Source organism: Rattus norvegicus, chromosome 15 (assembly GCF_036323735.1).
Source record: "Rattus norvegicus strain BN/NHsdMcwi chromosome 15, GRCr8, whole genome shotgun sequence".
Classification (NCBI taxonomy): Eukaryota; Metazoa; Chordata; class Mammalia; order Rodentia; family Muridae; genus Rattus; species Rattus norvegicus.
This window is the reverse complement of record NC_086033.1, coordinates 39,558,208-39,582,122: the sequence shown is the minus strand read 5'-3', so window position 1 is coordinate 39,582,122 and position 23,915 is coordinate 39,558,208. Positions and strand designations below refer to the sequence as shown.

Sequence of the window (23,915 nt, the reverse complement as noted above, 5' to 3'; positions counted from 1 at the left end):
CCCACTTTCCCAACTCATGTGGATTGATCCCTGAGGGCCTGGTGACTAAAGTCAGGTAAATAGATCATAGCAGATGGGACCTTCTAGAATGAACAACTTCAGTTGTGTTTTTATCAGGCTGCCATTTTCAGAATGCTTTAAGAAGAACAGGGGATACAATTAGAAAGTAAGTCAGAAAACCAACCACATATTAAGGACTCACAATGTGACATCGGTGTCAGCCAGGACATAAAGTACAGGCGCAATGAACATAACTTAGCTGTGCGTAGCAGTTTGTACCAACACTAATGCGTGAAGAACAGATCTGCCCCTCAGGAACCTGTGGCATCCAGTGTGTAAGTTACGCGTTTCCGGGGAGTGGTTTTCTATAAAATCCTAGAGGATGTGCTCCCTTATCAATCTGAAGAGTTTGCCTTTCAATATCGATCTATGGTGCTGAGCTGAAAGAACGTCTTCTTCATGAAGTTGCTCTGGCCTCTAACACTGGCTTTGTAGCGCTCTCCAAAGCAGTGTGTGGGGCTGGGGAGATGGCTCAGTTGGTAACGCGCCTACCTCATGAGCATGAGGATCTGAGTTTGCACAGTCATGGTGTCCCTACTCTCAAGGACACACTCATGAAGCACCAGGAAACACACATTACATATATCTCCAACACTTTATTTACTATTTGTGTGTGTGTGTGTGTGTGTGTGTGTGTGTGTGTGTGTGTGTGTTGACAGGGGACAACGTTTGGAAGTTGTCGCTCTGCCTCCATGATGCTGGGATCGAAGTCAGGTGGTCAGTCCTGCACAAGAAGCTTTTTATCAAACAAGACATCTTACCTTCCCCAAACTTACATTTTAAAGAGTACCTTGGGATGTTTTCAACACATAGATACGTTGGGTAATGTTGGAACTAGGTCAAACTATTTCCACCAAAAGTTATCCTGTCTTTATTGTGGCAACATTAAAAGTGATGTCTTCTAGCTTTTTGAAATGTGCAGTGCATAAGCCTGGCCAGGTACCGACACACCTGGGCGATGGCCACTTCCTTCCTGTCTCTTGTCTTCCCCGTCTTTTGTTTTTGAGATTTAGGCTGGTCTTCCTGGATTTCTCCCTAGTTAATTCAGGGCGGTAGTCAGTCTTTAGTTACCAAAGTCTCAAGCCAGGGTTTCCCACTGTGCATCCCAGACCTCTACCTGGTTAACTTGGGATATATATTTGGTGAGTAAAGCTACAGGAACCCCTTCCTTTTCCTGCTTAACACGATAACCTGTGTGTGTGTGTGTGTGTGTGTGTGTGTGTGTGTGTGTGTGTGTGTGTGTGTGTGTGTTTCTTTAATCCCGCAGGCTTTTGCCCGGTTCTCGGTGCCGTGTCGGTGCGGGCATCGACAGTGCATCACTGTTACAACGTGAACTATGTATGTCACGCTGTTATCTGTTGCTCCATAGCACCACTCAGCATCTGGTTCCTGTGAACTATCACTCACACCCACCGATGAACCTCCTCCACCTCCTAAGCCACCATCTTCTTCAGACCGCACAGCTGCAGGCTCCTGTGGTACTTGTCTTGCTGGGTCAGGCCTTTTGTTTCTCTTTTGAGAAACCTTTGCCCTTTGACCGTAGGCAGTGTGGTATTTCTTGGAGACTATCTAACTGTTCTCTGGTCTATCTCCTCAAATGTCTCAACATAAAGAACACTGACAACAAACACTATGACTGGCTTGGCAAAGAAACAGTGCTCATTAGAACCTGTTTGCCTTGAGAACTAACTAACATGCTAGGAGCAGTATTTTCAAACTCAAAGGATTGTTATAACCTATTTTCAAAAATTAATATATTTATACACTGAAAATAATATGTCTGAGTTTTTTTTTAAAAAAGTTTTTAATGCAAATGTTAGGATCCCAGTGGTGTGTGTGTGTGTGTGTGTATGTGTGTGTGTGCGCATGCACGCGTGTGAGTGCGAGTGTGTGTGTAATGATATAGAAAGTGCAAATATGCAAACATATGCAAATTATATGCAAATATAAAGATTGTATTTTGTTAATTTTGTAAATCCTTTCCAGGACTCATCTCTGCTTCTGCAGTCAACTCAGAACGTGACAGTCAATGCTCGCAACTCAGAAGGGGAGGTCACAGGCAGGGTGAAAGTGGGTGAGTCCACCATCCTCACAGCAGCTCACTTGACCCAGGTCCACAGACGGTGCTGAGCAGACGGAGATTTCTTCTAAAGAATTGCAAGTTTATTTAGAAATAATAAAACACGAGCCTTCTAGCTTTCATGCTGTTCATAGAGAACAGTTAGAACCAAGAGGCAGAGGTGTATGTGTGTCTGTGTGTGTGCATGCATGCATGTGTGTGTAAGAGAAAGAGCGTGCATGTGTGTGTGTCAGTGTGTGTATGTGTGTTTCTGTATGTGTGCATGCATGTGTGTGTAAGAGAGTACGTGCATGTGTGAGAGTGTGTGTGAGTGTGTGTGTGTGTGTATGTGTGTGTGTGTGTGTGTGTGTGTGTGTGTGCCTGTGAGTGTGGAGGCAGGAGGCTGACTGCTGCTGTCTTCCTCAGTTGAGGACAAGATCTCTCACTGAACCTGGAGCTCACCCATTTGGTTAGACTGGCTGACTAGTGAGTTCTGGGACACCCTCTCCCCCATCTCCATACCTTCAGAGCTGGGGTTATATGCATGACTTGCCGCACTCAGCTTTTACATTGGTGCTAGCTGGAGATTTGGGTCCTCATTGAGTGCACGGCAAACAGTTTGCCCACTGAGAACCTCCCTAGTGCCTGATACTTTCATCAAAACAATTTCAGTTCCAGGCAATAGAGGCCTATGAAGGTTAGCAGTAGAAATAAGAGTATTATATTCAAAAGACTATATATCTGCCAGTGACCAAGTTAGCTAGGCCCAAGAGAACAGAGGCCTTGGCCCAGAGCCAGAGGCATATCCACACTTTCTCTATCCCTTCTCATCTCTTCCCCCCTCTTTCCCTTCTTCTCCCCCCTTCCCCTCTGCCCTCTGCTCCCTTACCCCATCTTGGTCCTTGCCCTGCAGGGCACAATGACTGCAACTTACAGGGCATCCAGCTCTTCCCCAGTTCTCATCCACTTGGCTGTGGTTTTCAGAAGCAGCCATTGGTCTCCAAGTAGGAAAACTCTAGGTGCCCACTGCAGTCCTCTTAGGTTATTTGTTAAGTCCTTAATCAGCTGCAGGCTTTAGATATTTGAGGGGCATTGTTCATTTTTCTCATTCACTCGGTGAGCATTTGTTGAATGTGTCTGTCCTGGATTCCATATGTGGTCAAATAACAACACTATTTAATAACATATAAGGGGCAGAGGAATCTTTCCAGACCCTTAAAATTGCTTACTTATTTGCTTATTCTTGTTTATTTATTTTTAATGTGATCAGGGAGTCTGGATGTTGATAAAATACCTGTGCTGTATAGGTTGGAAACTGGATGTTCAGAAATGGAATTTTTTTCTTTTTCTTTTTATAGTCTATGAGAAACATTTAATGGAAAACAATCTTATGTATTAATACAGAAATGAAGACATATACGGCAAAATTTTTAATTACATGTTTTAAAGGATTAGTTCTTGGAGAAGATCATATAATGTATTTAGTTCACATTCATTCCCTTCCCACAAGGGGGAGAAACTTGCATCTCTATGTGTGTGGGCTGTGCATGCATGTGTGGATGTGTCCCACATGTGTGTTGGAGGACACATGTATTTATGTCTTCTGTGCACACTATGGGTAAAGCCACAGGTTGACATCGGGTGTCTTCTTCTATCACCTTCCACCTTAAACATGGAGGCAGGGCCTCTCACTTGAGCCTAGAGCTCAGACCTTCCCAGCTATGCAGCTTCAGGATTCCCTCATCTCTGCTGCTGAGACCACGTGGACTGCCACGCCCAGCAGCGCTGACGCGGTGTGCGGGTCTCCGGTCCTTACACTCGCGGGCACAAGCTTTGCTCACTGAACAATCTCCAGCCATAACACAGTATTTCTGTATTTATAGATGGAAGGGGAATCTTTTCACATTCGGGGAGCTGGAAGAACAGTCCACGAGGACGGACCCAGACTAGCCCCTTCCGCAGCTGCATCTGCCCTGCCCTCCTCCATCTGTGTCCCACAACGGTGGCACTGTCATTAGCCACACATGTGATTCCCATTCCCGCCTCCAAGAACAAGTCAGGAGCTACACATGTTTAAACAAAAAGTTTCTCACTGAAAGTGTTTTCTTTTTAATTTAATTTAATATCTTTTTTATTCACTACATCCCGCTCACTGTGCCCCTCCCAGCCATTCCCTCCCACAATCCTCCCACAGCTCCATCCTTTCTCCTCTGAGCGGGTGGGAGAGCCCTTAGGTATCCCCTGATACCCTGGCACTTTAGTCTGTTTGAGGTCAGGCACTTCTTCTCCCAATGAGTCCATCAAGGCGGGCTGGAGAGATGGCTCAGTGGTTAAGAGCACTGACTGCTCTTCCAGAGGTCCTGAGTTCAAATCCCAGTATCCACATGGTGGCTCACAACCATCTGTAATGGGATCCGATGCCGTCTTCTGGTGTATCTGAAGACAGCTACAGTGTACTTATATATAATAAATACACCTTTAAAAAAACGAGTCCATCAAAGCAGTCCAGATAGTAGAACATACCCCACATACAGGCAACAACTTTTGGGATAGCCTCCACCCCCATTCTAGTTGTTCAGGACCCACATGAAGGTCAAGCTGCACATCTGTTACATATGATCAGGGAGGTCTAGGTCAAGCCTGTGTGTGTTCATTGGTTGGTGGTTAAGACTCTGAGAGACCCCAAAATTCCAGGTTAGTTGCCTCATTGGTCTTCTAGTGGGGTTCCTATCCCCTTTGGGGTGGAAAATCCTTCCTCCTAGAAAATATCTCAGCTGCTAACAGTTATCAGTGAAAACACCAAACTAGACCACTCCATGGGTGGAAAGACAGTTTTGGGGGGACTCAAACCCTCTTATGGATTAGAGGACAGAGAGCAGCCTGGGAAAAGGAGGGGAAAGCCCTGTCAGTTTTATGGGGACAGGGAGGGGAGAAGCCATGGGGAGTCATGACAGGGGGAATCCACAATATGAAAAGGTGTTGTTGGGACCACCTTTGTGTTGTGGTTTGAATGGAAGTGTCCTCCTTAGACTGATGTGTTTTAACACTTGGTCTCCAGTTAGTGACCCTGTTTTTGAAGGTTGTGGAACCATTAGGAAGTGAGGGCTCATTGAAGAGAGTGGGTCACTGTGGATGGACTTGGGGTTTTACAGCCAAGCCCCTCCTTCCGTTTACTCTCCGTCCTGCCTGCTAATGCAGTGTGACCATTGTCTCTTGCTCTCCCCCATACCAGTTCCTGCTACAACCTCTAGAAGCGGACGCCGGAATAAACCTTTCCTGCTTCTGTTGGGTGTCTTGTTGTAGCAACAAGACAGATAACAAACAATTTCTGAGAGTGGCCCATGGGAAAACACCAGCATGTGACAGCCCCTGCTAGAACTTGGAACCCGCTCTTCTAAAAACCAAACCCCAGAGGGCACAGAAAACTTCTGAGGCCTTTGTAGAAGGAAGAGTGTCAAACATGGAGAAGGGGGCGGGGCTAAGCATTGCATCAAAGAGGAGAATTTCTAGAAGTTGAGAAAATGGCAGAGATGGATGAAAGTACCAGTGTGGGGGCAGAGTGGGACGTCTAAGTCGGTCTGTGGAGATGCCTCACTCCTCCATGAAGAAGCAAGAACTTGCCAAGAGGTGGCTAGCACCCTCGTAAAGGACCACCATCGTTAACGCTTACTGAGGTCTAACCCAGGAAGGGCTCCGGAAACCCACCTTATGAACCGGGTGGGGGAAACTCAGTGCCCATGTTGCAATGTTAGGATGAGTAACATGGGCCAGGAAACCACTTGTGTACCGTCACTCAAGGATTCTTACCATGGCCACAAAATGTCCCCAGGATGAAAGGGAGCTGGAGAGATGGCCGTGTGGCCACTTTCCATTTTACCCAGTGTGTCTTTCATGGAGATGAGCGGATGCACACACTGGCAGTCTATCGTTCTTGTGTGAACGAAGCAGTGAGCCTGCTCGGAGGAGTTACCCTACATTTTCCTAACTTTTTTTGTCAATTGGTCGTTAAGGTGCCCAGATGGTAGAAGTCCAGAGCCAGCACTTACAGATCAGTTCTGAAGATGGCAAGCCGCTGTTCACCGCCGAGGAGCAGGGCGTCGTGGTCGGCACCGGCAGACTGCGGGTTACAGGTACGTGGAGCCGGCTAGCTGCGGCTGAGGGTTCCTAGCTCTGCTCTGCACTCTGCTAAGGAGAGGCAGCAGCCGTGCTGACGGCTCTTCCTGCATTTCTTCTGACATTCTGTTTGTATCTGAAGGACGGGGTCTTCCTCAGAGCTTGGCCCACCTTCTTTCCCTTTTATCTCTTTCCAGTCGCTGTAGCCAAGGGCTTACACGTTTCTCTGTACAGTCTGCCTCTGGCATTTTCCCCATTGTGGCAGGTACTTGACTCCCCCATGTGTCTACACAGCAGCCTTTCCTCTGGCTGAGTTAAAAGTGGAATCCAGCGCTCACTGGGCTCGCCTTCAGCAGAAAAAAAAAATCTATGAAAACCATTTTCAGAACCTGTTGTAAACTCACTTGCTATGCCTCTGGGAGACTAGAGGTGCAAGCAGGTGCGTGTGAGTAAGCCACGTTCTGAATTTTTCTGCACAAATAAAGTCTTCAATAGTATTACTCCCTCCCTCGGTGTTACCAGGAAGTAGACCCTGATATACAATTTACATAACACATGTATCATTCTCAAACACATGCCTAATGTAGCCTACGTCTCAGAAGCAGTGTCCTGGCTTCCTTTTTTTTTTTCTAAAACATTCTAGGAAAGAAGCCAATGATAATAAAGTAAAGCAAGGGTCAGGAGGGGACATGTGCCTGTAGTCCCAACACTCAGATGACAGGGGCAGAAGGTCATGAATTTCAGACTTGGGCTGCATGGTGAGATGTGAATACACACACACACACACACACTCACACACTCACACATACACACACACTCACACAGACACACACAGACATACACACACATACACACTCACACTCATACATACACACAGATACACACACACTCATACATACACACACATACACACTCACACTCATACATACACTCACACTCACACATACACACACACTCATACAAACATATACACACACATACACACACACTCATACACACATATACACACACTCACACACATACACACACTCACACAGACACACTCATACAGACACACTCACACACTCATACATACACACACTCACACATACACACTCACACATACACACTCACACACTCATACATACACACATACACACTCACACACTCATACATATACACACACTCACACACACACACTCATACACACATATACACACACATACACACACATACACATACACACACACACTCGCACATACACACACACTCATACACACATATACATACACTCACACACATACACACACACTCACACAGACACACTCACACAGACACACTCACACACTCATACATACATACACTCACACATACACACTCACACACTCATACATACACACACATACACACTCACACACTCATACATATACACACACTCACACACACACTCATACACACATATACACACACATACACACACATACACATACACACACACACTCGCACATACACACACACTCATACACACATATACATACACTCACACACATACACACACACTCACACAGACACACTCACACAGACACACTCACACACTCATACATACACATACTCACACATACACACACACTCATACACACATACACACACACTCACACACGTGCTCACAGACAGGCACAATTACTGCTTACTAAGTAAAAGAGCCAGCAGCTAAGCATCTGACATGAATCCATTGGCCCAAACTACACGTCAGACCCCAATCCAGATGGTTGTAAGCTACCATGTGGTTGCTGGGACTTGCACAAGTCTCTGACTTGTGATGGTCCAACTTGTCTACCTGGTAGTGATGGAGACATGACACACGGAAAGTTAGTAGAAGGTAACTGGAAGTTTTAATGGGGATATTTTCCTGCACTAGCACTAGGAGGTCCCATCCTTATAGCTGGACTGCTACAGAGGACAAGGCTGCACCTGCTAGTCAGCCCGTGGATCTCACATGAATGAACCACTCAGTACAGAGGAGCTATGCTGCTGAGATGGCATCGTTGTTATGTTGGGTAGATTCAATGTATCTTCCACTTGGGATATTATCAGGTTATGACATGAGTATTGAGTGTAGCACTGATCTAAGCTGAGGGCCGCCTGTGTAGGAAACATTGGCTTTTCTGACCTAGCTGCCATTTCTGTACTAGATGCATGTAAGTTGTCAGTAGGTCTGTCTCCTGATGTGTCAGAGTGTGTTGGTATGACCAATCTGCTCTTGCCGTTGGGAAAGTGTCACTGCACTGCAGGCATTGATATTAAAATGCAGAGAAGGTATAACCAGAACATGGGTTCCATCAAACCCAGCCATCCTTTACAGAGAATGAGCCACTCCCTAGCCCAGGGCTTCTGTCGGGTGATAGCATTATAAGTGAAGCAGATGCAGAAGCTGATGGGTGGTTGCAGTGTAAGTGACCTGCACACATCAGGGCCACCTCAGGGGCTTGCTGTCTGTATTGTCGTACTTGTCAATGGAATCTCTGTCTCAGTAGTGTCTCCACTGCTTTCCCTGTCACTATAACAAAGCATCTGCCAGAAGCAGCTCAAGGGGAAAGTCTTGTTGTGGCTTACAGTTCAGGAGAGACAGTCCCTTGTGGGGGAGAAGGTACAGAGGCTGAACCTGCTTGCTCCGTGGCTGAGGGAGCTGATGTCTCAGCAAAGCTTTACACATCTCAGAGGTTCAGAAGAGAGAGAGAGAGAGAGAGAGAGAGAGAGAGAGAGAGAGAGAGTCCAGATCAGAAATAAGAAGAGCAACGAACTCCAAGGCCTGCCCCTAGCAAACCACGTCCTCCAGCTGGGCCAGCCTCTTAAACCTCACAACCTCACCATTACTAGAGGCCTAGTAATGAAACACATAACCCCAGGGGAGTATTTTACATCTAAATCATAAACAAGAAGGTTTGATATAGGACTCTACATTTCCTAGGCGGCCATCAGTGATAAGACCTGGAACTGTAAACTAAAATAAACCTTTTCCTCCCACGTTGCTTTTGGTCACATTATTTGGTTAAAACAATAGAAAACAAAGAAGGGCAGAAATTGGTACAAGGGCGTGGCCCAGGCAGGGGTGTGGCCTAAACCAAGGGTGAGGTCTGGTTAGAGGTGAGGTCCACCCAGAGTGTGTCTTAAACCTGGGACAGGGCGGGATTAATTGCAGAGTCAAAATGAGTAAGACCTAGGGAGGAGCTGAGCTTTGGCCTGGCAGAACCTAGTGGGTAAATAACCCACAGCATAAACCATAGCCAGAATACACAGATGAAACACAGCTGCTTAAACCTGTGCATGCGCCCACGGTACTCAAGGTAAGACATACTCTAAATATAACCTGAGCAGTAGGCTAGCATTGCCCCGAGGAACCTCTGAGCCCAGCACAGTGAACTCAGCACCGTCTGCCCTGCTGCCTTGTGTGGATCCTTACCTGCACACTGCGTATGTCACATGTGACTATCTTAAGGCTCACATTGACTGCCCAGGGCCATAGCCTGCCCTGCTGCCTTACAGTTGATTCGTAGCTGTGCTCCAACCACAGCATGGCGTTCCAGCCAGCATTGCTTGTTAGGTAATGCAGTGCTACAGTGTGCAGATCTGAAATGTGAACTCTGGTCTCCAACAATAGCTAACAATAGGATATGAGCTGGTATTTTCCGCTTACCTTGATGGTTAAGCCGGTTCTCAAAAACTCTGGATTCTGGGACTAGGGACGCTCAGCCTTCCTGGCTGGACTGACTGTTAATTTGGCCGATGTGACTTCTTGTAGTTTTGTTCCTGACACATCTCTGGGTTTTCTTTTAGGGCCAGAAGGAGCTCTTTTTGAACACTCAGTGGAGACACCCCTTGTCAGAGCTGAGCACCCATTTCAAGACCTTAGGTAAGAGTTTAATATAAACCAACGCTCTTCTAGGAAACAATGAGGTGTATCCATAGTGTCCCCACCTCAGCCTTACTGCGTTGTGTAGGGCGCCCTCCTGTGGTGAACAACAGTACTACGCATGCGTGGATTTTGCACCTGGCGTCAGTTGGCCAGGATGGTACCATGCTAATGAGGTGATTCGTTCTCCGCCAATCCCTGGAGGACAAATAGCAGGTGTGATAGTGGGATGATTCGTGCTCCGCCAATCCCTGAAAGACAATTAGCATAGCCCCAGCCTGTTGTGTATATAGGACGAGCGCTTTTGCCGCTCGAAAGCGCTCGAGGTCCCCGTATCAGCAAAGAGGTGGTCCTGCAATAAAGGCTGTTGAGAAGAATCTGACCGTGTTTCGTCTTCCTTGCTGGCCGAGGTGGGCGCGGCAGTGTTGGTCACCTTTACTTTCAGGGATTCCTGCATATTAACTAACTGGTTATTGATTATTAGAACCCAAGGCAAGTCCAAAGCCCTGTCGGATCTGAACTTTGATGTGGCTTCATGCTCTTCTTCTCTTGTCCCCACTGCCTCTGTTCAGGCTCCCCAGTTAGTGGCACTGTTTGGGCAAGGTATAAAACCTTTAGGAGGTGGGTCTTGGTTATAAGGAATGGTTAGGGCTATGTGAGTTTTAACCAGATTCTGACCCAAGGACCCTTTGATTCTTCACCTACCAAGATGTAAGCAAACCATCTCAAGCTTCCAGTGTCATAGAGTGCTTGCTGCCATGCTGTCCCCATCATGATGGACTGCACCTCCCTAAACCACGAGCCAAAACAGATCCTTCATCTTTTAAGTTGCTTCTTACAAGTATTTTATCAGAGAGGAAAAGGCAACAGAGAATCGGAACCGTCACATGGGGTCGTTGTTGTAGTAACCTGACCGTAGAGCTGTGGCCCTTTGGCGCCAGTTAGTAAATATGGAAGAGAGACGTTTCTACATGCTAATGGTGTCCTAAAATGTTGTACACAGAGTTTAGTGGACGATTCTGGTGGATGTTCAGAACACCAGAACACTCCAGAAATACAGAGCGTAAATATAGATCATGGAGTTTAGACAGGCTCAGGGATTCTATCAAAATTGAGCTACAGGCCATTTGTGCTATATTCTGATAACGCATCTGGCTGCATTCTTCACTATACGTGGATAATCCTAGTTCCTTAGCCAGACTAACCTTTTAGTACTATTTCAACATTTTATCCATCTAGAGGCATTTGTAACAAAAATCCATAGTGAGGATTATTGAATTATAATAATGCTCATTAATGTTATAAAGGGTAATAAGGTCAACGCTAAAAAATTATGTCACTGAGGATGAAGAATATTTTCTTAAGTCATAAGATCATTCAATATCTCATAAAGATCCACTGTATCAGTGTGTCACACGCTCCTCACAGCTCCACTGTATCAGTGTGTCACACGCTCCTCACAGCTCCACTGTGTCAGTGTGTCACACGCTCCTCACAGCTCCACTGTGTCAGTGTGTCACACACTCCTCACAACTCCACTGTGTCAGTGTGTCACACGCTCCTCACAGCTCCACTGTGTCAGTGTGTAATCACACTCCTCACAGCTCCACTGTGTCAGTGTGTAATCACATTCCTCACAGCTCCACTGTGTCAGTGTCTCACACACTCCTCACAGCTCCACTGTGTCAGTGTGTAACACACTCCTCACAGCTCCACTGTGTCAGTGTGTCACACGCTCCTCACAGCTCCACTATGTCAGTGTGTCACACGCTCCTCACAGCTCCACTGTATCAGTGTGTAATCACACTCCTCACAGCTCCACTGTGTCAGTGTGTAATCACACTCCTCACAGCTCCACTGTGTCAGTGTGTAATCACACTCCTCACAGCTCCACTGTGTCAGTGTGTCACACGCTCCTCACAGCTCCACTGTGTCAGTGTGTCACACATTTTCATATTCTTCATCTGTTGATGGGCATCTGGGACGGTTCCATATTTTGACTCCTGGGAACAATGTAGCAGTAAACAAGGATGTGCAAGTGTCCATGAGTGTGCTGGCAGGGTCCTTGGGTATATACCGAGGTGTATTATAGCTGGGTCATGTGGTCGCTCTCCTTCCAGGAACCTCCATACCAACATCTAGTGACACCCAATATGTGGGTGTCTGTGTTACATGATATGCAGAATAACAAAACACCGAGTCTTGGGCTTCTTACCTTTTTTATTTAACAGCTTTCAGACATGTTGACAGACATCAACTTCTTGAGAGAGACTGAAAAGATTTTGGTTTCTTCTCTCTCTTTTAGTCCCCAACTACTGGTGGCTGGGAAGGAGATATTCAGCCTCATCTTGACACAGTGGGTCACCTAGAAGGCACCATGAAAAGGGGGAATCATATGTAGTCATGATGTTATTTTAATTTGCATTTCTCTATGAGTGCTGTCTTAGTTCCTTGCCTTGTTTCTATGATCAATTATCCTGACAAAATCAAGAAAAGGTTGATTTAAGCTCATAGTCTGGTAAGTCAGATGCCTGAAGTAGTTGGTCTGACTACACCTACCCCCAACTGGGATGTGGATAAGGACAAATGCCTATGCCCAACTTACTTAATCCTTTTTGTACAGCCTTGCACCCAACCCAGGTATCTTAGGGTTTCCACTGCTGTGAAGAGACACCGTGACCAAGGCAACTCTTATAAATGACAACATTTAACTAGGGCTGGCTTACGGTTTCAGAGGTTCAGTCCCTTATCATCATGGCAGGAAGCATGGCATTGGTGCAGGCAGACCTGGTAGTGGAGGAGCTGAGAGTTCAACATCCTGATCTCAGGGCAGCTAGGAGGAGGGTCTCTCCTGCATTGGGAGGAGTTTGAGCATCTGAGCCTTAAAGCCCATACCCACCGTGACACACTTCCTCCAATTCCGAAAAGGCTACACCCATTCCAACAAGGCTACACCAACTCCAACAAGGACACACCTAATAATGCCACTGCTTGGGCCAAGCATATTGAAACCACCATCCCAGGGAATGGTTGTGACTAGTGAGTAGGTCTCGGCCCCTCAGTTAACTTAAGCAAGGCAATCCCACAGGCATGCTCAGAGTCCTACCTCCCAGATGACTGGATCTCAGGTTGACGGTTGAGACCAGCCATCACACGAACATTCGTAAATCTGAGATTTACCCTTACTGGGTGAATTTAGCCATACTTACTCTTCTTGCAGCCACCCTGTTTTATTTTCTGTGCTGGTTCTTTCGTCTTTCTCTCCTTTGTTGGGCCAGCCGGCCTTTCCTTGTTTTGTTGGGCTAGCCGGCCTTTCCTTGTTCTCCACCCAAATTTCATTCCATGACTCTACATTTAGTAATTGTGCTGGGTATTTTCATATGCACGAAGAAAATTACCTTCTAACCAAGTTTAAATCAATACATTTCTTTACAAATATAAAAATGTAGAAAGCCCTTTCCACCCAAGCTTCCATTTTGCTTCAATGTTGCTTTTACATTTTTCTCCTTTTTTGTATCCTTGGAAATACTTATTTAATTTCACCAACATGTTTAGTTGGCTTATTATTTAAAAAACAAAACAAAAACAAAAACAACCCCCCCAAAAAAACAGGGTCTTCCTATGTAGCCCAGGTTGGCCTCAAACTCATGATCCTCCTGCTTCACCCTCCAAAATGCTGACATACCTGGCTGTTTTGTTAATTTTTTTTTTTTAGATTTATTTTTATTTTATGTGTATGAGTGTTTTGCCTGCATGTTTGTCTCTGAACCACAGGCATGAGGCCAGAAGAGGGCATTGGATCCCCTAGAAATTCAGATACAGAGAACTGAAAGCCACCATGTGGGTGCTAGAAATCGAACCTGGGTCCCCTGGAAGAGCAGCCTGTGCTCTTAACTGCTGAACCATTTATCCAGTCCCCATTTTGTTGACTTTTGCAAAGTACATCCCCCACCCCCACCCCCACCCCGGGGTTCAAGTTCCAAAAGAAAAGGTGCCTTAAAAATATTTTTTTTTCTCATTTCAGGTTGGAATCCCCAACTCGGAGTCTCAGCATGGATGCCCCAAGGGGCGTTCACATTGAAGCTCGTGCTGGAAAAATGGAGGCCCTTTCTCAGATGGACATCGTCTTGCAGAGTAGTGATGGAGTGGTGAGTTCTCTGAGGAAGCTGCCATCGTACTTTGATGAGGCAGCCGAATGCTGCCCCCACCAGGATGTCAGTGTGCTAACCTCTGGTTTGTAGTGAGCCATGATAAAAGGCATCGTACAGACAGTGAGGTGGAGAAGAAGGCCATGGAAGGTTATATTCCTTCCCTAGTGGGCTCACTCTCCTACACTGGCATCCGCATTGCCAAGACACTCCTTATTCTCATTTGTGAGAAAGCACCGAAGGCAGCATCAATTTTTCCATTTCCCAGTGGCTCGGTGTTTCCCTGAGTGGGCATCACAGGGGTTGCTTGTAAATGACAGCTGTCCTCTGTTGTTGCCCAGAGCACCGTGTTTGCTTGCACAGAATTTAGTGCAAAATAAAATGAAAGCTTTTCAAAGGTCAACTACAGTAAGGTTCCTATGTGGGACTCGAACCCAGAAAGGTAGTATAACAGATACACCCTATACCATGATTTGTAGAACCTTATTAATAGGAGTCGAAAGCTTGGTGTTAGTCAGTGGGAGCCCACACATTCCAGGTCCAGGGAAGTTGCAAATCGCGAAGCCCCTGTGGTTTATCAGTGCTATGCTGTAAAGATATATGTAAATAGGGAAGGCTTGCTGGCTCTCTGTGCCCGTCTCCTCATTAAACAAATGGGGGAAATGTTTGCTTAAACATGTCTTGTGGTCTTGAGACACTAGTGTAACATTTTCAATTGACGTTCATTTAACATAATAGGAAAATGTAGTTAGGATGCAATGTCATGTCCTAAAGGTCATGAGAAGTCACTCCAAGTATGCGGACAGAATCCATAGGACAGGGATTTACAGGGAAGACACGAGCATCATCTACAAACAAAGCGAAGGAACTTATGAGATCCGGAGCTGGCGAGGTCAAAGATGAGATCAAAGGTTTTGTAATCTTGCTATCGAGGCCCGGTATTATCACACACTGCAGGAAGCTCCGGTTTTTAAATGGCCACATTTCCATCTGTGAAATCGTGCAGCACTTTTGCGTGTAGCCCACAGTGAGACCTACAATCCCAGTTGCCACTCCCCAGGAGTAGGAGCTGAACTGGGGAGGACAGGTATCCAGACTCCTGCCTAACATGGTGAGGAGCAAAACACTGTGGGCTGTCAGTGGAAGAAAAGAAACGAGTGGACACAATTATCCTACGAGCCATGAAACAGGAGAGGCGGGGAGGCCGACTTACTAGCCCACCAGGGAAAACGAGATCCCCTGGCACTGCACGGTGCCCACTGGACTCCCCCTGCCTAAGCAAGGCTGCACAGAGTAAGCTGTCTGTCCTGCCACAATGCTCTGACAGCTCATTAGGAGATGGGAATTTCTCATTGAGAGCTAGAGGGATGAAAGAGAGCGCTAAGCTATTGGACAATAAAGACATTATGCCAACCTACAAAGTATCCATCTCCTTTTAACCAGTGTGTCTTGGGAGGAAGGGGCCATCTACTGAAGGCGGCTTTTCTCAAACCCTTGGCAGAATGGTTCCCCTGCCTCCTCAAGGGCTCTTTGCTAACATTCCTATTTAATTAAACCCGGTGGTTCCCATGGTGACTGCTTTAGTCTTAGGGTCTAGTTCATTCAGTACTTAAGAGAAGGCAGAAGGGTTTCAAATAATTCTAAGAGTTTAGAGAAACAGTTAACAGCTAGTCGGGTGAATTCAATTGTCTCACTTAAAAAAAAGCACAAATTAAATCAGGAGAAAGTCTGAGATCCACAGGTAAAAATAAAGATGAGCCCATTTCTATGGATTGTATGTTATCCTAAAGGGCAGGAGACAGTTTAACATAAATTCAGCGAGGATCACAAGTGTGAATTAGCACAACAGTTCTGTCAGTGTTGCCAAATAACTTCAAAAGGCATCTTGTTAAATATAAAAGATGAAGCAATAGAACTGGAAAGCAATCTAGTTTGCTGAACTCATTGTAAAACCATGCATGGGTCAGCTTTTCTGGCTAGAAGGTAGAGGAGAACACGGCCTCTCTCCACACTGGAAACGGGTGCTCAGCCCGGCCTGCACAAAGAATAGAACTTCGAGTTAAAAGAAGCAGGCCATTCTGATAGGAAGCAAGTACAGGCAGGCGCCCAGCTCGGAGCCCAGCTCCTTTTCCATGGGAGGAAACTACCTTTCTTGGAATGTGCTGGGAACATGAATTTCCCTTGGTGTGGTTCGTTCCTCCGTCCTCACGTCTCACTTTCTCCCAAACAGCTGGTGCTCGATGCTGAAACTGTGGGTTTGGCCAAGTTGAAGCAGGGGACACAGGGTCCCCCTGGCAGCTCAAATGGAGTCTATGAGATCTGTGCATGTCCTGATGGGAAGCTGTACCTGTCTATGGCTGGCGAGGCCACCACTTGCGAGGAACACAGCCACATCTGTCTCTGACCACTCCCTCTTCTGCAGAGCACCTACGGTGTCCCGGAGAGACCACAGCTGTGTCCCACAGCTGGATTGGAGCTGGACTCACTGCCAAAACACTTAGAAGCGCGCAGGGGAGCGTGCCCACGGGACTGTTGGGCCGAAGTCTACCTGGTTTTAGAACGATCCAAAGAAATGGCAGGAATGCATTCACTGTATTCCTCTTTCTAGCCCTGCTCCAGATCTCTCACAATGAACTGCTACCCGCAAACAATTTATAGTACTCAATGGCAGACATCTGTCTCCTCCCAAACGAACGGTTGGCTGGAGGACTCTAACATGCCCCAACTGTGCACACCTCCTCCTTTAGATTAAACCTCAAGGGCTCCCTTCAGCTGAGTGCAATGTGTCTGATTCACCAAGAGATCTCCAGGGTTTGCAGGGAGTTTAAGGTCAATGTGATTTTCAATATGGAGCTAAGGAGAGAAATGACACAAATTTAGTCATGCCTTCTATATACACACACCTATGAGCAATAAAAATGACACTTTTCCAGATCAATGTTTAAAAGTGTCTTACTGGTTTTGGTGCTCCTGGGTAGGAAAATCTCCTCAAATTTCTTTCTTTTTTTTTTTTGGTTCTTTTTTTTCCGGAGCTGGGGACCGAACCCAGGGCCTTGTGCTTCCTAGGTAAGCACTCTACCACTGAGCTAAATCCCCAGCCCCCTCAAATTTCTTTTGATGACAAAGACTCAAGCCAGCCGGTCACAAGGCCTGAGGTCCCAGTCAACCACTGAGATTAACTCAAAATGTGACCCTAAATTGGCAGGGCCATTTTTCCTTGGAGAGCTCTGATAGACTCACCCTAGCCGAAACACCAACTACGATAGCGGCCTGCATAGATACATGATGCTAACCTGACATACTGAGCTGGTGCCCAAGGGCCTTCCACTCACAGCATCAAAGGAAATGGTGAGCCTCTGCCTGCCAGGCCTAGCCTGTCTCCCAGAAACAGGGAAGAAGGGGTGAAGCTGCCTGGAAGCAGCCATGCAAATTCTACAAACAGGGGAGGCTGGGTGCAGTTACATAGAAGTAGTTATGCATGCAGAGTGTGAATGCATGCAGTGTGTGAGTACATGCAGTGTGTGAATGCATGCAGTGTGAATGTATGCAGTGTGTGAATGCATGCAGTGTGTGAGTGCATGCAGTGTGTGAGTGCATGCAGTGTGTGAATGCATGCAGTGTGTGAGTGCATGCAGTGTGTGAGTGCATGCAGTGTGTGAACGCATGCAGTGTGTGAACGCATGCAGTGTGTGAATGCATGCAGTGTGTGAATGCATGCAGTGTGTGAATGCATGCAGTGTGTGAATGCATGCAGTGTGTGAGTGCATGCAGTGTGTGAACAATGCAGTGTGTGAGTGCATGCAGTGTGTGAACGCATGCAGTGTGTGAATGCATGCAGAGTGTGAATGTATGCAGTGTGTGAATGCATGCAGTGTGTGAGTGCATGCAGTGTGTGAGTGCATGCAGTGTGTGAGTGCATGCAGTGTGTGAGTGCATGCAGTGTGTGAGTGCATGCAGTGTGTGAGTGCATGCAGTGTGTGAACGCATGCAGTGTGTGAACGCATGCAGTGTGTGAATGCATGCAGTGTGTGAACGCATGCAGTGTGTGAATGCATGCAGTGTGTGAATGCATGCAGTGTGTGAGTGCATGCAGTGTGTGAACAATGCAGTGTGTGAGTGCATGCAGTGTGTGAACGCATGCAGTGTGTGAATGCATGCAGTGTGTGAACGCATGCAGTGTGTGAGTGCATGCAATGTGTGAACAATGCAGTGTGTGAATGCATGCAGTGTGTGAGTGGATGCAGTGTGTGAATGCATGCAGTGTGTGAATGCATGCAGTGTGTGAATGCATGCAGTGTGTGAGTGCATGCAGTGTGTGAATGCATGCAGTGTGTGAATAATGCAGTATGTGAACAATCAGTGTGTGAATGCATGCAGTGTGTGAGTGCATGCAGTGTGTGAATGCATGCAGTGTGTGAGTGCATGCAGTGTGTGAGTGCATGCAGTGTGTGAATGCATGCAGTGTGTGAATGCATGCAGTGTGTGAATGCATGCAGTGTGTGAGTGCATGCAGTGTGTGAATGCATGCAGTGCCTGTTACTGTGTAAGTTGATAAAAATGAAAACACAGCACATTCCTACGTCTCTGTGGAGGCCATTCACTCACAATGAAATGCCCATCATGCGTCTTGAGAAATGGTTCAATGGCTAAGTGGATACAACTCCTCCTGCAAGGACCAATTTGGTTCCCAGCACCAATGCTCATCCCCCCACACAGACACATCCAAATACATATAATTTTAAATGTTTAAAGGCCTTTTTAAAATGCCCATCATTAAAAAAAAGAAGGTGACAGAAGCTGCTTGCTTGAACAGTTTTAGAAGAACCTCAGACTGATTAAGATGGAGTTAATCAACTGTCCTGTGAGGTCACCTGATATGACTGTGAGGAATGAAACCAGGCTCTGGATGTCACTGAGGCTGTGGCAATTTTTATTGAGAACAATGAGATGTTTTATAGCTTTATCAGAAACAGTATAAGGGCAATGGCCAGGATCAATACAGTTGCAAGGAAACAACGAAGTTTGCAAGCTTAATGTCTTGGTTGACAAGATTAATGTCTAAGACCAACTGCCTGTCAGGTTTCCAGGTTTCTTTAACTTCTAAGAGAACATACAGAGAAACACAAAACAGTCTGACCTCTTCACTGCCTGAGGGGGTGAGTTGGCCTCATAGGACCTAGAAGTCACACAGTGCCCCAGGAGCCATGGACTCTGCCCTGAAAACCCTGACACATGCTTCTTGGGGGAGGCCAACTCCATGTTTCCCCCTAGTCCTGCAGCTGCCCTGCCCCCGCAGATCTGTAACGCTAACACCAGTCAAACGTGCCTTGTCATCGCAGAGTCAGGAGAAGGAGGAAAAGTAAACTCTTTTTTTTTGGTTGTGAGCCTAGCCTTTAACGGCTGAGCCATCTCTCCAGCCCAAGTAAACTCTTTTTAATGTTGCTTTAATAAGGTGTTGCCTTAATGCTGCTTTTCAAACCCCATTGAAGTGCTTGCGGACAGCACACAGAAAACAGCAAAATAAAAATCCGGCCTTTCCTATGAAATTGGGAACAAACACCTGTGTGCACAGCGTTCTTGGATCACAGGGGTGGGCATCTTCATTTGGTTAAATTTTTTTTTTTATCTCTGATTTCTGATATGTCCCTTGTCAAAGTCTGTTAGCCATTTTGTTATTATTTACTCTGTTGTCCCAGTCTCTGCCTTACCAATGCTATGTCCACATGACCTAACACAGGTTCGCTTAAGTAATCTTTGTTCTCGCACAAGCCACAAAGGCTCCAAAGGTAAAGTGAGGTTGGAGAGAGAATGGGGGTGGAAGACAGGATCTGGGGAGGTGGCTCAGAGGACTGGAGTCCAATTCCAAGACTAAAGAACAGGTGGGTGTAGCCATCCACATGTAATATCAGAGTAGGAGGGCAGAGGTGGAATACCCAGAGAGAGCAAGCTGGCTAGTGAGGCCAGCCCTACCAGGGAGCTCTCCGTTTGACTGAGACCCTGCCTCAAAGAATATAGAGCAGTCAATGAAGATTCCTGAGATAAAAACCTTAGGGTATTTTTTAATCTCTATAGGCAGATGCACATGCACTTGTGTATGCACGCGCGCGCGCGCACACACACACACACACACACACACACACACACACACACACTAAAAGAAAAACAGAATAGAAGGCATGGATAGATAAAACATTCAACTTTCTGTGCTCCTTGGCTTGATAAACTACCTTGGAAGATGCCGTGCATACATAACATTGTCCAGAGTGGTAAGCAATTTATCCTTTGGTAGAACCAATAGATAGACCCTAATATAAAGGTATAGATACATGTTAGATACATGGAATTTAAATTTTTCTCACATTCAAGAATACACCTAGAGCATACCTGGTAAGACTTATAAAGACAAATACTCTGTCCTAGGTTTGTTTTTTCAACTCCACTCAAGATAGTGTTGTCTTAGAAGAATCGCAATCGAGAAAATCCTTCCACAATTGGCTGGGGGACAGAAAGAGCCAGAGATCAGGGAGTTTGGTGTGAGAGTAGAAGAAAACATGAGTTTGAGAAAGAGCAAGGAGGGGGATATGTGAGGGTTTATAGGAAGGAAAGGGAAGGGGACAATGATGTAACTATAAGCTAAAAAAAATTGGCACGTAGGGCATTTTTTAAATTAGTGGTTGATGTGGGACAGACAAGCCCATTGTGGGTGTTGTCATCTCCTTTCAGATGGTCCTGGTTGTGTAAGGAAGAAATCTGAGCAAGCCATGGGAAGCAAGCCAGTAAGCAGCACCCTCCATGGCTGCTGCTTCAGTACTTACCTCATGTTCCTGTCTTGAGTTCCTGCCCTGACTTCCCTTCACAATAGACTGTGATGAGGACATGTAAGCTAAAATAATCTCCTTCCTCCATGGGCTGCTTTTAGTCTTGGTGTTTCATCACAGCATTAGAAACTGTGAGACAGAGACTGGTACAGAGAGTGGGCTATTTGTCTAACAGACCAGACCTGTGTTTGGGGGGATTGTGGAAGGATTGTGGAACTTCAGGCTAGAAGAGCCACTGAGTGTTCACACTTAGTGAGCTGCTGTGGGAACTTAGAAGACAAACCCGAGAACTCCCAGAAGAGGGAAGCCTGACCTGCGAAGTTTCGGAAAGATGTTTGAGAGTCCCTCAAAAACCTGAGGGAGGCTGGCTATATGATTTTGAATTAAGAACTGCTAAAGTGAAAACTTTGCTGGAAAAATCAATCCTGGCCATCAGAGGCTGAGCAGTCAACTGTGATTAAGAAAGGAGCAGCATCACTGAGGCAAAAGTGATGCTGGAAGAGCCTTGCACCACTCTGGGTCACAACTTCTCTGTGTAGACACGGAGGAAACATTCCACAGATTCTACTTCAGTTATGCTGGTCTCATTAATTAATTTTTAAATCAAAGTCAGCACATAGAAGCTGGAATCCAGAAGGGCTAAGCTGTACCTTGTGCTGGGATGAAGTTGGTAGTGTGTAAGTGTCTCCCAGGTCTCCACTCCAAAGCACGAAGGGGTCATGGAGAACAGCTGAGGCTTGGTGCCAGGAGAGGCCAGGAGAGGCCGTCGGTGAAGGCACAGCCTCAGTTGCAGTAGAAGCCCAGTATTAGAGGAGTCATAGAGAGAAATTGCTGTTTGGTACCACATGACAGGGTTAGGGTCCCTGGAGAGAACCCATCTGAGACTCCTGGTGAAGGTGCAACAAAATACAGCAGAGACCCCAGCATTTTGGAGATGCCGGTACTATGGGACAACCAGCAAGGACAGCTGCATCTGTGGAGCGAAGCCAGCCTGAATCTTGAAGACACGTGCTGAAGATGGCTGCACAGACACTGGTTTTACAGTCCAGTGAATACAGCAAAATGGAGGCCCCACCTCCATCCCCCACCCCGCAGCAGCCCGTCTAATGGATACTGGTGGTTTGAATGAGAATGGCCCCCAGAAGCTCATATATTTTACTTCTTGGTCCTCAGGAAGTGGTAATACCTGAGAGGGACTGGGGGGTGTGGCCTTGTTGGAGGAAGTGTGTCACTGTGGTTGGGCTTTGGGTTTCAAAAGCTCAAGCCAGGCCCAATGGCTCTCTCTTTTCTGCTGCCCGTGGATCTGGGACTCTCAGGTCCTTCTTCAGCACTGTGTCTGCCTGTGTGCTGCCATGCTTCCTGCCATAGTGGAAGTGCACTAAACCTCTGAAACTGTAAGGGAGTTCGACCAAATGCCTTCCTTTATTAGAGTTGCTGCCATCATGGTGTCTCTTCATGAATGGACACTAATACAGAAGTCACTGACTGACTGGGACAGACACCCAGCATTTTCTGAAGGCTGCCAGCTCTTATGGGCAGAGTTATGCCATGCTTAGGGCAGAGGAATGCTGGCAGAGCCCCCTGTCCCGCGCTATCTCGCCAGCAAGAACACGCGGGGACACACGAATCCTTCTGCAGCAAAAACGTTTATTGTATCTTAAAGAGAGGGCCCGGGGCGCCAGCATGGCGCGGCTTATATACACCCTAGCGCGGCGCATCCACACCTGATTGGTCGCTTACCCATGATCTCATTAGGCACGCCCCGGAGTGGGCAAAGACCTGGCACAAAGGCACTCTTGCACATGCGCACACAGTTAACTTCCTGAAAGGAAGTCGGCTGGCGTGGCGGAGGCCAGCGCCATCTTGTGGTGGTGAATGTTATTGCGGCTCTCCACATCTCCCACTTATTGTTTTACTAATAAGAGGCTGGTCTAGGTCCCTGCAGTTACGCCCATCTGCTGTGGCTCCTGTCTTAGGTCATTCCTCTATGTCACAGCCTTATCCGTCGAAGGGTAACCCTATCGCCACCGGGCCCCGTGTCTTAGATTGGTCTGTGCATGAGGAAAGTTGCCCGTCTCTGGATACCGCAGTGCTGTGTGACAGTAACTGTTAAATGACCTAGGGCGAACTCTATAAAAGAGGCCAGCCAGAAAATGAGTTAGTGGGGAAATCATGATCACCCTATCGCGTGCAATGAGGAAACCTCAGCGATGTAGATGGGCTGATCAAAGAATCATTGAGTCTCTCTCATCCCAGTGCAATGGACCCACAGATCCATGGGGTGCAAGAGCAGAGAACTCAGATACCGACTTGTGAAGACAAGTGGTGCCGAAACCCGGGACCAACATCGCCGGTGCCGAGGGCACCTTTCAGTGTGCTGAAGAGGATTCAGAACTGCGAGAAGGTAAATTAAAAGGTAAGCTTCAAGAGGCATGCCCCTTTTTGGAAGAGAGCATGTCAGAAACGGAGCAGAGTGAGAAATTAGGCTTCCAAGAGGCATGCCCCTTTTTGGATTTAAGAGAGCATGTCAGAAACGGAGCGGAGTGAGAAATTAGGCTTCCGAGAGGTATGCCCCTTTTTGGATTTAAGAGAGCATGTCAGAAACGGAGCAGAGTGAGAAATTAGGCTTCCGAGGGACATGCCCCTTTTTGGATTTAACAGAGCATGTCAGAAACGGAGCAGAGTGAGAAATTAGGAGCGCGCAAAAAAGGAAAAGGTTACTAAAACAAAAGTGAAAGAGATACAAAAGGCGGAAGAAACGCTGCTGGAGGAAAAAATAGGCATACCCCGGAGGACGAAGTACAAGTCATCTGGAGAGGATACTTTGT

At 46.7% G+C, this 23,915-nt stretch overlaps 1 protein-coding gene across 1 annotated transcript in view; it reads left to right on the top strand.

Annotated features, from left to right (window-relative positions):
• The window catches only part of Sgcg (sarcoglycan, gamma), a 46,230-nt gene extending 29,027 nt beyond the window's left edge, over positions 1-17,203 (top strand). The window contains exons 4-8 of the mRNA NM_001006993.1: positions 2,047-2,134; positions 6,130-6,249; positions 10,046-10,121; positions 14,146-14,269; positions 16,500-17,203. Coding sequence (NP_001006994.1) covers positions 2,047-2,134; positions 6,130-6,249; positions 10,046-10,121; positions 14,146-14,269; positions 16,500-16,673 — 582 coding nt within the window. The 3' untranslated portion in view covers positions 16,674-17,203. The remainder of the gene's footprint in view (positions 1-2,046; positions 2,135-6,129; positions 6,250-10,045; positions 10,122-14,145; positions 14,270-16,499) is intronic.
• Positions 17,204-23,915: the final 6,712 nt, after the last annotated feature.